This window comes from Pygocentrus nattereri, chromosome 5 (assembly GCF_015220715.1).
Source record: "Pygocentrus nattereri isolate fPygNat1 chromosome 5, fPygNat1.pri, whole genome shotgun sequence".
NCBI classification, from domain to species: Eukaryota; Metazoa; Chordata; class Actinopteri; order Characiformes; family Serrasalmidae; genus Pygocentrus; species Pygocentrus nattereri.
Window position 1 is genome coordinate 7,376,436 of NC_051215.1, and position 13,099 is coordinate 7,389,534.

Consider the following 13,099-nt stretch of genomic DNA (forward strand, 5'->3'; position numbering starts at 1 on the left):
CCATCTTACCCTATCCACTGCCTCCTCTACTTTCACACCAACCATCTCCATGTCCACCTTCACTACATCCATAAGCCTTCTCTGAGGTCTACTTCTTCTCCTTCTGCCCGGCAGCTCCATCTCCAACATTCTTTGACCAATATATCCACTATTCCTACTCAACACATGTCCAAGCCATCTCAACCTGGCCTCTCTGGCTTTATCTCCAAACTGCTCCACCTTCACTGTCCCTCTGATCTGCTCATTTCTGATCTTGTCCATCCTTGTCACTCCCAACGAAAATCTCAGCATCTTCATCTCCGCCACCTCCAGCTCAGCCTCCTGTGTTTTAGACAGAGCCACAGTCTCCAAACCATACATCATAGCAGGACGCACTGCTGTCTTGTAAACCTAAATCCATTCGTCTCCAAATGTTTGTCTTAAATCTCTGTCTGCCTTTTCGTAGCTAACGTTACTAGCGAGGCGAGACTTGGTTGCTGTGTGACATTTCTCAGTCGTTGAGAACCAGGGCTTTCACGCTTTGGAGCAAGTTCAGCGTCTAGTCTCGAAGATATTTTACTGACACAGTGACCTCTCTGACTCTCTACAAGACCAAAACCGAAGTTATAAAGTCACTGAATTAAGCGGGTAGGTTGGCTGTAACGTGCTGCGTGGACATCCACTACCACAGGATCTTATTTCACCTTAACAGCACATTTTATCTCAGATGAGTGGCAGCAGCGTTTCAAACAAGAGCAGTGAATGAGAGCCTTCTAGATCACTTCCATTTGATTTATTGATAAAAGCTATTGGAAGTAAATGCATTATGGATCATCACAAATACTTTGCTTTAAAACTAGCACACACAGTGAGAAAAAAGAAAACCTGTATAGAAAAAAAGATGCACCAAGATGCATTGATAATCGTTTTATAATCGCATCGCAGCCCTCCGAATCGTAATCGAATCGAATCGTGACATGCCTAAAGATTCCCTCCCCTACAGCTAATGTAGACCCGGAACTTTTCGCAATATCGGTTCACCCGAGTGCATCTAAACTTGTTAGTTTCTGACAAAATCTGAGTTTCTGCAGTTATCAGGTAAAGCGCATATAAACGCACTCATTCACTGAGGTCATGCATTTTTGTTTCTTGCACCCAGCATGTTTACTGGGTGTTAGATGTTTCATTAAATACAATCAATATCTTTTTATTTTTTGTATAAACACCTCACTAAAACATAAATAAATGTCAGTAATCACCCTTATTTCATTTCCACTCAAAATTATCATTAACATTAAAATGCAAGTTATTCATTTATCAGTGTCAGGAAAACATATAGATAATAAAGAAGTACACAAAAGCTAAATATTATTTTTATCACTTGAATTTGTGCACCCTCTGCTTTTATTAGAGTTCCCATGTTTTAAAGCGGGCCGGCTGACCGGGGTCCTCTCTGCGTGGAGTTTGCATGCTCTCCTCGAGTCTGCGTGGGTTTCCTCCCACAGTCCAAAGACATGCAGCCAGGCTGATTGGACATGCTACATTGACCGCCCGCCCGTCCTGCGATAGACTGCAACCTGTCTTCCGCCCGATGGCCGCCCGGAAAGGCTTGTTTTCAGATGTTCATGCAAAATCTATCGACTCAGGTTGGTTTATAGCTCCAGCACCTGTAGTCACCAAATCCCCACACAAAGATGAGCTAAAACAGGCCAAATAAAGCCAACATAGGCCAGTTATGGTGTTTATCGATCCCAGTCCTGAGTTTTGCATGCAAACTTTCATTATTCACACACCTGATTGAACAAGAGTTAACAACCAAACTCTGCATGAGTTAAAAGAGGCATATAAAACCAAGGGAAACACTAAAACTGTGCAGTAGTGAAATTCTCCATGACTGACTGAAGAGCAACTGTACTTTGACCCGCAGTCACAGAGCTACATGTCAATCACAGTACTATCGGCACAGATGTTAAACATACGATATCCAGCTCAGAGAGATTTTCTATAATTTAATATTCCTTTTAAACCAAACAGATATACAAAAAGTACCTAAAACAAGACTTCTACAAGTCAGTGAAAATTAACACGTCACACTATCACTTCAGAGGAAAAACAAAGAAAAAACAAACTTTAACGCTCCCAACTAAAGCTACCAAAAAGTCCCAAAATGCAAGAAAAGGTGGAAACAAGTTTACAGTCTGGACACCAAAGGTCCATTTGGTAAATGTACAAACCTAAGAGCGAAAAGAAGAATAAGTTTCTTTTTGCATCCTCTCAGTTATTCGCAGAAACCAGGACAAAAAGTCAAAGGACATAATTGGCAGGAATGAAGGGGGTAAAACGAGCCAGATCTACACTCTATCACAACATTCACAATTCAACACACTCATATTTACATACAAAAGCAAGTGCAGCCACAAACAAAACCAAAAGCTGAAGTTGATGTTCAAAGGCAGACAAACCACTAACTCAGAAAGCAGACACTAAATGTCCAGCCAGGCCCATTGGCCAGTTTCTTGAGGCAGAAGTGCTGTGAATTTAATTTGTCGACCTCTGTTACTCCAGCACCAAATAAACAACATTTAAGATCTTGATCAAACACACAACACGTGCAAAAAAGATCACAGCAATCTTCTTTGTAAATACACAAACAAAAGAAGTGTAAAAGTATAAAAGGAAAACACTTACAGTTTAGCTTTTAAGTGCAACAGGCCACATCTCCACTAGGGACCCACTATACCAAGTAGTACTAAGAGGATATTGTGCAGTCCCAGGAATACAGAGAGAAAAAGGCAGATCTGTGGGCTCTGAATGTTTGAAATCAAAGCACTGGACTCCGGATGAACGGCTGAGGCACTTTAGCAAAACGGCGATGGTAGCGGTAGTTCAAGTTCTGCCATTCATCCAGGGAGAATAAATGGCCGCTGTGACGTGGCTGGTAGTTTCTTGGAAAGAGAGAATAAAAACACATCGTAATACAATTACTGCACTGTACCAATGCATGGAACACAAATTAAGATTAAGATGAGACTCAAATTCTACACAAGAAATGTGTATGTTAATATCTTAATCTCATATTTCTTCACTTTCATACGTCTTCACTACTGACTCAATCACGGAGTGTATCTACATGCACTCATACACATGTGACAGTTATTATTGGATTTCAGCAGTTGTCTGATTTTTCAAGCAGTCATGTAAATAGCATACTCTGATTTCTTAGATCATGAAGGAGGTTGTTGGATTTCTAGAAATACGATTAAAAGACCTGGACTTGAGCTCAGTCGTCAGGTTTTCACTGCATGTATGCTCCTGCTCTGATTTCTTTCTTTTTTTTTTCTTAGCCTGCACAAACACAGCGGTGTCCCAGAAACAGTAAGCAGCGTTTAATACAGCAACCGTGAGATGGCAACAAAGTACTTTTTGAAGCGATGCTGAAACCAACGACATGCTTGATGAAATGAAGAATTCAAATATTCTTCATCCTCTACATGGTGTATAGTCATACTTTCTGATAAAGTGACTCAATGTTTAAAAAATCTGAGGCATGGTTTCTTGGGAGTTATAGATTTAATGCCATGTCTTGTTCTGTGAGTTTATTGGAGGATGCACCGCAGAAATCCTATTATTGTATTATTATATAATACAACCAATATATTCGTTTAAAAAAATAAATAAAACGCGGTTTACCTGTGGGTAAGGTCTGAGGGGTGCTGCCAAGGTCTCCCATAGCTTCCATTCCCTTGATTGGCAACAGTGTTCATAAGGTTCAAAAGTTCGGTCATCACACCTATTAAGCAAATGTAACAACCTTAATCATAAAAAAAAAAAAAAATCACAAAACACCAATCAAAAAAGAATCATAAAACAGCCTTAATCATAAAAAAAAATCATAAAACACTATCATAAAAACAGATTTAAGCATAAAAAAAAAATCATAAAAAATCATGACACTGCCAAAAGCAGGTACTTATCACCATGTTAACCATCTACACATCCAAGTAATCAAGCTGGCTAACAGCATCTGAGTATTTCAGCGGTGGGACAACGTCTTTCTCTCGCTGCTTCCTTAATAAATGCATGTGAGGGGCTCCCGAGTGGCGCAACCGTCTAAGCGTCGGCCGTATCATCAGGAGATCGCGAGCTCGATCCCTGGTAATGCTACAGTCATCTGTAGCTGGGAGTCCAAGAGAGCACAACTGGCCTCGCTCTCTCTGGGTGGGTAGGATAGCCCCCTTCTCCTCCCATCACTCAACATGATACTAGTCAGTGCAGTCGGCTGTTAGCTGACGTAACAGATCTGGCGGTTGGTGCTTTCCCCCTGAGGGAATGGATATGGATGGTCCTAGAGATGGGCAACATGGCAACAAGAATATCACAATACTTCAAGAAAGTCATGTGATGATATTTATCTTTTTAAATATCTAATCAGCTGAACAGAGAAAAAAGATTTTAAACAATACTATCAAAAACTGAATATAATGAGTTTTATTCAACATTTGGTTGAATAATTCAAATTATGTTGCACTAAATTCAGTTAAATTGAACTAATTTTGCTCCTTTTATAAAGAAATTTGCAGTTGGTAAGTGTTCTACAAGTCCTGACGACATACAGATGATCAGCATCTGAAAAACTGACCACAACGCACGTTTCCACTGGCCACATATCCTAAAAGCACCTGTGGATTTTTTCAGAGGCAAGAGTGAAGCTTCATTTTATCCAGTCTCTCAGCGATGATACCTCTGAGCACTGTTCACCTGACAGTGACAGTTATAGTGGTCTACCAGGGCACAGTTAAGATTGCCATTTTCTGTATCTTTTAATCGTTTTCTGAAGCTCCTGTGTTTTTTCCTCCCTCCACTTATTTTCTTTTGACTTCCCCCTACCTTTTGCAAGTGCATCACCTTATATCTAATAGTGTCAAACACCTCCTGAAAAGGTATAACTTTTTTAATGGCAGTTTCAACTGGAAACTAAATAAATGAAAAGTGGTGTCTTCTGCACAGTACTGTATAAAAAAAAATTAATAGCTTCAGGGCACAAAATGAGAATGAGACTACTGAGAACGCCATTATGCATTTTATATATGATGAGAAAGTTTGCCAAGACGAAGGGATTCCTCTTAGTTAGTAACACTGTAATATGGGCACAGGCATAACTGTAAATCCTCAGTTTCTGAGAGTGAAAATAAGCCGTGAAATAAGGCTTTTGAAGATTACCATCCCCTGCTCCTGTGTTATCCTTCATATGTCTGATTACTGAGTCCACATACACGGTCTTCTCTCTTTCCCAGTCCTCCTCTTCGTAAAACACCACCAGCCTGTAACACGCACGCACACAGAAAATGCACATTCAGCTTTAACATTTCTTGTGTTATTGCAAATATATGGAGAATGGACTGTACTAAATTATTACTTCTAATACTACAACATACTTTCTATAAAATGGCCCAATATCACTAATCTATGTAAATCAGTTAAGCTGAAGTGATGATTTCATATAGTTATACCCTGTAGGTTATTTTCATACTACTCTTCACAACTGCGGTTGGCATAGTGTAGCGGGTAACACCTCTATAACCTCCAGCGAATGCTGTGACTGGGGTTCAATCCCCACCTGGGTAAACACCCTACACTATACCAATAAGAGTTTTGTTAAAAGCCAGCAGAGTGAGCAAAAGACTAAATTTACTATAAAAAACAATATGAACTCTTGTTTCAGCCATATGGTCCAACGTGCTCAGGCAAGCTCAAAGAACATATGGACCAACAGACAATTAGCCTTTCATTAATATCAACACTAATGAGTTAATGCCAGCATAAACCACGACAACCTTTAAATCCTTGAGCGAGCGGTCCTCCACAGAACAGCTCAGTTACAGCGCATTAGGTCTTTCAGTATGGTCTTGGATTTATCCACATAAATAGAGACATTACTCCCTCTACTGGTCAAAAAGGGTTTTTTGTTAACAGCACACCTGGACATAAAATTCTGAAAATGTACAGGTATAGAGTCAATTCAACAATGTAAAACGCTGTGACATATTCATTTGTTTTCATACTAAAATTATCACAAATCACATACAATTATCAAAATGTCAATAAAACCACAGTATTAGACATTAATCAGTAGTGTACATTTGTTTAACTAGTGTTTCAATCATTATTTTGAGAATAATCATTTATGCTCTTCTTTTTTTCAGGATAATTAAGTATATTCTTTGTGGTTTCACACATTCTAGCTGTCCCTTACCTGTTCTCCTACTGGACATCCTGAAATGCTGCTTTGTGGGTAGTCCCTTGTTTTTGCACTACTCTGAAAATTAAGATTTGTGGCCTTGAGGGTAAGTGAACAGCTAATCCAAGTACAGTACCTCTGGATGTCTTTGGAGACTTACTTTGTGTCCCCAGACTGGGGTTTTTCCTCTGGTTGTTCTGTTGCTGCCGCTTCTGCTGCTACTTTGACTGCAGGTTTAGTTTTTACTTGTGGTATCTGGATGCTGGGCAAGACCACCTTTGACTTTACCTAAACAACAGACACTGATCAAAGTCAGGGGAAAGAAGAAGGCAACAAGTAGCAAGCAAGCAGATACACATTTCAATAAATAGTGTCTGGCTGCAACACAAAACTAGTTCATAATGGATGTGTTTTAAATACAAATGAAAAGAGAAGAGCATAAACTATTTGCTTGAGGATACAATATGCATAACAATAGTAATTTGCATTCTTTGGTGTGGTGACAGCATAATTAGCAAAAATAAGTGTGTTCTTAGACAGAACGTCTTATGAATTTTAAGTTGAGGTTCTTTATAATATATAATAATATATTATAACTATATTATAGCAAAATAAAGAAGACTAATTTCAGTCTATGTAAGTATGTCTGACATCACAACATTTCATTTTAATATTTCAATTCTTCACCTGTTTCACACAGCATAATGTCTCAATATAACGTAGCTCACAAGCTGACAGAATAACTTGGTGCCAAACCTTGACCTGAAGAGGTGATGGGCTCTCCACACTCGTTGAGCTGTCCGCTTCCTCCTGGAACGTCACTTGAAACTTGGGGTCGACCTTCTGACTGGCCGATGGTACATCTTTCATCTTCTCTGCATGGCTATCTACAACTATGACAACTGGTGCCTGCTGCGCATGGCACCCTAAAAACTTCTGGATTGAGGTGCCAACTTCACCCTCTTTATTTTCATTATGGTCCAGAAACAGGGTTTCTGGAAAGCTTTCAGTATTAGAGGCATCCAAACTCACAGAGCCATACAAGGTTATCGGAGACGAGGCCCCCAGAGGCTCCTGGTTTACCACAGGAGAGCCCTGCCCTGTTTTCCACAGCTTCTTTAGTACGGGGGACCGTTTTACAAGCTGTCTGAGTTTGTCCAAGGGGGTGGACATGACTGGGGTTACAGTCTGAGATTCAGGTGGGGATACATCCTTTGACCCCTTCAGCTTAGCTATTTTATAAGATTTTGTAAAATAGCCCTCATCGCTTTCTACCCCCATGTCCATCACACCTTGCACCTGTTCTGAAGTTTGACCCTTTGTGGATGAGCCATGTCCCTCACAAGCCTCACTATGTTTACACGACCGTTGTTCTTCACAGAAAGTCTGACAGCTCTGAACAAAGTCATCCAGGCCATCGCTGCTGGGCTGCTCATCATAACGGTCAATGGGGCTCAGACACATTATCTCATCGATATCAAAGTCGAAAGCAGGACCTAGGTCCCCCATGTCCCCACTGACTAGAATCGGAGGGCTGCTTGATCGGTCATTGCTAAGCGAAAGTGATGGGCTGCTCTGACCATCACTCTCATCACTGCTTTCAGGCCACACCAAGCTTGAAGACTTCAGGCTTGTTACTTGTGGGTCAGTCTCCTCATTACTGCTACTATTCTCTGCATTGTTCACCTTCTCTGCTACTAAAGATGACGACGGAGTTATGTTCTTCGGATCTGGTAAAACAGAATCTAAAACGCAGGCAAGATCTGGGGAATGGCATGTAGCAAGGCAGGGTTTTTTCTTTAGAGGGGTCTCATAAGTCTCATCAAGACAGGAATCGTCCAACCGCCTTTTAAGGTTAAAAGCATGGCTGTTAATTATCTCAACTTTTATGTTGCAGAACGGACTGTTAGGAATCGACGACAGATCACTCGAACTGGTATCGGTGGTCTCGCAAGTGATCATCCGAGAGTAAGCAGAGAGGGGCCGGAGGTGGGCAAACTCTGTCTTATCTGAGCCACGACTATGGAAAATGGTCTTGAGGGGTATTTTTTGGTCGGCCATATTTAGGTAATTGTACTATGATGTGATCATCTGAAGAAGTGTCAGCCTCTGTGAGATTAAGTCCTGGAAGAAAAATACACAGCAATCTTTCAAAATCTAGTGTAAAGCATTCCCTTGATTTCAGAAGTAATGCTGGATGAGCAGGTGTCTACAAACATTTGGACAGTAATGTTAACATATTTTTGAAGTTAAGCATTTTTTATGAAAAAGATTTTTGAATAACAGCATGATTAGCGGTACGTTACCAATTAAAGGTTAACTCCAGTGATTTTTCAAAAATTCCACATAAACTGTTGAGATGTAAACGGTCATTCAGAGTGGTCTGGTGTGAAATGCAGAGTCAGAATTGCTCACAGTGGTGGTGATAGGAACCAGATGTCTAAAGAGTTTAATGCCTCTATAAGCACCATCACATAAAATTATTAAATTAAGTGGTAAGATACCTACTGTATGATGTCTGACACATTGCTTAACGATAGTTTTGTGCTCACGTTTTTGGCTAAAAATGTATTTTAACCCATTTATGGAGGAGGGATGTGAGCAGGGCGCTGTGAGGCAAACTGGATCGCGCAAAAACATAGCTTTTTTATTATTTATGACTATTTTACCATCATTACACACAAAACTCAGTAGGCGTGTGTAGGTTTACTGCTGATTTTGGTCAGTAAATAAAACGGCTATATTTGTGTTGCAGATGTGGCAACCCAGAAATCTGAGTCTCTACAATCAGCAATTTTACACCAAACCACTCTACATGACTGCTTGCATGTCAAGGACTGAATTATTCAGAACATTTGAAAAATGGTGTCATTCCCCTTTTAGATCAATTATGAAAACCATCTTTCAAATAAATCTTACTTGATAAACAAGCCTAAGATGCAACTTAGCTACTTGAAGTTAAGATTCAAATGTAGTTAATCTTCGCATTTACAGCCCCCCCCCAAAAAAACTGAACTAAACTAAAAATCTCTACAGAGTTTTCGACGTTTGCGTCGTCTTCTCAGACGAAGCTCAGTGCAGCAGTTAACAGAAACCTGGCGAATATGACGCCAACTATCGTTATCTCCACAAACTGACGTAGGCCAAGTTTGGTTTGTAAGAGTAAGTCAGACTGTAACGTCAGGCAATATCAGATGTAGTTTAGCCAGAAGTTATTTACACATATACAAATGTAAACAACGCCAACTAGTTAGCCAGTTAGCTAAACTAAGCCCTCATCTCTGTTCGTTAACGTTAAGCTCGCAGGCGCGTCAGCTTCACCCAGCGAAGGGCTAACCAGGCTAGCCAACCAGCTAGTTCTAAGGATATAAGTCGACCAGTTGTTTTTATGGCAGTTCAGTGCGGACTTTACTTTCATTAGAACGTGTACAGCAAAGGTTTGGTCTACCTCAGAAGTGCTGGAGGGATTTTAGAGACTAAGTTATTTTTGCTATCTTGGTCACCAGAGTAACCGCCACTTCAATCCGCCGATCAGACCCCGCGGCGTCATCCACAAGTGAAAAGGCGCCGGAGCTCCTATTTATAACATTCGGTCTGCGGCGGCGCCTCTGATTGGCTAAGCCACATCGCATTCGATTTTGAAATGATTATTATTATTTTATTTTTATTTTTTTCCAGTTTGGCTACTAAATTAATCGCTTCTATTTTTATTCTTTTACCATTAAGGATAATTCCGATTTTTCAGAATGTCTTTATTACTCAGATATAGAGATAACTCGGAGACTCTACACTGGTGGTGAAGGGAATCATGAATCACCGTTTCAAGAATACCAATATAGGCATTTTATTTACTATCTAGTATATATCTACTATCTATTATTTTGCCTCAGAAAGCCATGCATGCATCCCTCCACCATGAATGGATTAACTGGACTGTAAGTGGACTGAAATACAAACTTTTATCACAAAAACATCATAAAACAACGTGTCAGACATCAGACATCAGACATCTAACCACGTCATGTAACAGCTTTCTCTGACGGAGCTTTCAGACGCATTAAACTCTTCTTACGTCTGGTTCCTATCACCACCACTGTGAACAATTCTGACATATATGACAAATGTAACATCTCTGAAAAATCAGTGGACTTTCCCTTTAAGCCTACATTAGGCCCATTTCCAAAAGCCTAGCACAGAGTTCAGACTAATGCATTTCATCCACCATGTCCTCATGTTTAATTGCAGCTGTATGTGGAGGCTGCAGTGTTCCTAAAGGTCAATTCCACCAATATTTCTAAATTTCTACATGATTAAATAGTTGAGATGCAAACAAAGATTTTTACATTTTGTTGTGAAATGTTTAACTGCAATAAAATGTGTTGACTCAGATTTCTGTACAGTTGTGGTGATAAGAGCAAAAGTGCGCCGTGATGTCTACAACACAAAGTCTGGTTGTCTTTTACTGTCTTTGTCTTTGCACTGTTTACTATGCATCTTTTATTACTGCACTGGAAAGTTTCGTTATACTGTACTACCCCGTGTTGTATAATGACAATAAAGTTGAATTGAACTGAATTGAAACACAGCCATTGTGTTTGATATCCAAAACGACTGGTGAACCTACACGTGTCCGGTTGTTAGTGTTACATGTAATGCTGTAAATGGTAAAATACTGGTAAATCGTAAAATCATTTTCTTTGGGGACTGTTTTGTTTTACAGCACACTGGACGGCCCTCACTGCCACGAATGGATTAAAAAAATGTTTTAGATTAAAACCATCATAAAACATAAAACGTGTCTCTGACGTACAGGCAGGGATTCATAACCAATTCTTTGTTCATGCAGAAGCTGTGGAAAACCCCAATTCAAGAATTCCTGATTGGACTTTTTGGTTCTTCTGTGGCACCAAATCTTCACAATAAGTTCAACACACTCATAGGTTATGTTCTTTAATTAAAAAGGGAATTACATGATGCAGTCAAAAAAAAACAAAAACACAAACCTCATGAGCTCGGAAATGAATGCAAAAGATGTAACAAAACAATCCAAAATGTAACACTGAGAGGTGAGCTTGGGTGAAACCGTCTCACCCAAACCCCAAACATTAGATCTTGGTGTTTTCCACAAAGCTCAGTTTAGCTAGATACCTTAAGCTCAAGGTCAAGCCTGTCCAACAGGAAAATAGCTGAGGGACATTCCCCATTGGACAGTCCTCGTCTTCGGGCTTAAGTTATCTGGCTAACAGAAATGTCGCTTTGTGGAACATAAGCTATGTAACAAAGCAGGTAAAACATCAGTAACTGCTTATTGGTGTTAATGGTCACACTAGCATGAGTAAACATTTCAAACCAATACAGAGTAATGGGAAAGTTACGGTTATAGGCGTGTCCCCCATATGCTTCAAATACCAGCTGATATCAAAGGATGAATCGAAAAATGTCCAAACCACAAGACGTCTTTGTTATACAAAAAAACCTTGAATAAACTGTAGTGATTACAGAAAATGACGATTAATTAGTTGTGAGAATTATTTCCCTGAAATTAAATCATGTGCTTTGAAAGCCTCTCGGGAGTGCAAAAATACATTTTTATTAGAAAAAATAAGATCGTCTTTGATATAAACTCTCACAGCACATCCGCAAGTTTTTTGGTCATTGGCGGGAGGCTGCAGCTTGGCTGAAAGTGTGTACGAGCTCATCTGTATTGTAAAAACCGCCAAGCTGAAAAGCAATAATGACAATAATAATAATAATAATAATAAAAATGAAATCACCCTGTCAAACAAGCACAATTCACTTATCCTGTTCACTCATTTCTTTCACTTGACTTTTCATTGCAGTCCCTCCTTTTGGCATGTCAGAAGCAGGAACGTTGAAATAGATTCACCAGTTTATGAGCCTCGAAGAGAAAACTCAAGCCCAGGCAGTGAACACATCAAACACCTACACACTCAGCACACAGATATCTTTAAACCTTAAGCAATGACCAGGGTTGTGCTGACCTCTCTAAGAGAGAATATTACACAGTGTTATACTGCATAGACAAAGTTGCAAAGCCAACATGGATCCAAAAAAAAATCCAAAAAAAAACAAAAAAAAACAAAAAAAATAAAAAATCTCATATAATACAGTTCTTAGCAAATATGCAGATACTATACACACAATTCATATACATTAAAGAGAAATTCCACCCATCATTTAGAGTGATTTGATGTGAAATGGTTCATTGTAGAGACTCTGATATCTTTACAGTGGTGGTGATAGGAACCAGGGATCACAAATATAAATCTGACACTACATGTGTCTTCTGAGTGTTTGTAATGTTATGTTATAATATGTAATAATCATTGTAAAATAGTGGTAAATCTGAAGGAAAAAAAAAATTTCTTTGGCTACTATTTTGCCTTACGCCACTGCAGGTAAATGTCCATATCGCATATATTTTCATATATTTTCATATATTTCAAGCCCAAACCTTATTTCAAAACTACTGTAAATCTGTTTAAGATCAAGTAATGTGTTCATAACCTTTCTACTAAATGCTTTGATGTCTGGTTCCTATCTTAACCTGAATCTCTAGAACTGCACATTTTAAACCACTCTGAAAGACTTTACATCTTAACCACAGAAATATGCAGATATTGTGAAAATTCCTCTTTAATAGAGACACACTTAATACAAATATGAGAAGAAACAAAAAACAACCTACAGACTGTAACAGAAAAGGTCTCATTTAAAATACCACTATATGTCCAAAAGTTTGTGGACACTTGCTGACCCAATGCTTTTTCTGAAGCCAAGAGTATTAATAGGGAGAAGGCTTTACACTGGAACACTGCTGTGAGGGTTTGATTGCAATCAGCCATTACAGCTCCAATTTAT

At 39.3% G+C, this 13,099-nt stretch overlaps 1 protein-coding gene across 2 annotated transcripts; it reads right to left on the reverse strand.

Moving 5' to 3' along the window:
* Positions 1-2,082: 2,082 nt before the first annotated feature.
* Positions 2,083-9,756, reverse strand: LOC108426109. 2 transcript variants are annotated; one of them, XM_017695374.2, is made up of 6 exons: positions 9,666-9,756; positions 6,974-8,341; positions 6,378-6,505; positions 5,200-5,300; positions 3,670-3,769; positions 2,083-2,924 (listed from the first exon to the last, which is right to left on the reverse strand). In XM_017695374.2, exons 2-6 carry the CDS (start codon positions 8,276-8,278, stop codon positions 2,801-2,803), a joined length of 1,758 nt encoding a protein of 585 aa, XP_017550863.1. In that variant the 5' UTR covers positions 8,279-8,341; positions 9,666-9,756; the 3' UTR covers positions 2,083-2,800. The 2 variants fall into 2 exon arrangements, with proteins under 2 accessions (XP_017550863.1, XP_017550862.1); XM_017695373.2 differs by having other exon boundaries at positions 3,670-3,790.
* Positions 9,757-13,099: the final 3,343 nt, after the last annotated feature.

Bases quoted from the DNA above. Each gene is read 5' to 3' on its own strand.
- LOC108426109 (XM_017695373.2), bottom strand. From the start codon at position 8,278: ATGGCCGACCAAAAAATACCCCTCAAGACCATTTTCCATAGTCGTGGC. The intron at 6,506-6,973 runs GTTTGGCACCAA...TCTGTTGTTTAG, and splicing joins CATCACCTCTTCAGGTCAAG to GTAAAGTCAAAGGTGGTCTT. The intron at 2,925-3,669 runs GTAAACCGCGTT...TCTCTTTCCAAG, and splicing joins CCCTCAGACCTTACCCACAG to AAACTACCAGCCACGTCACA.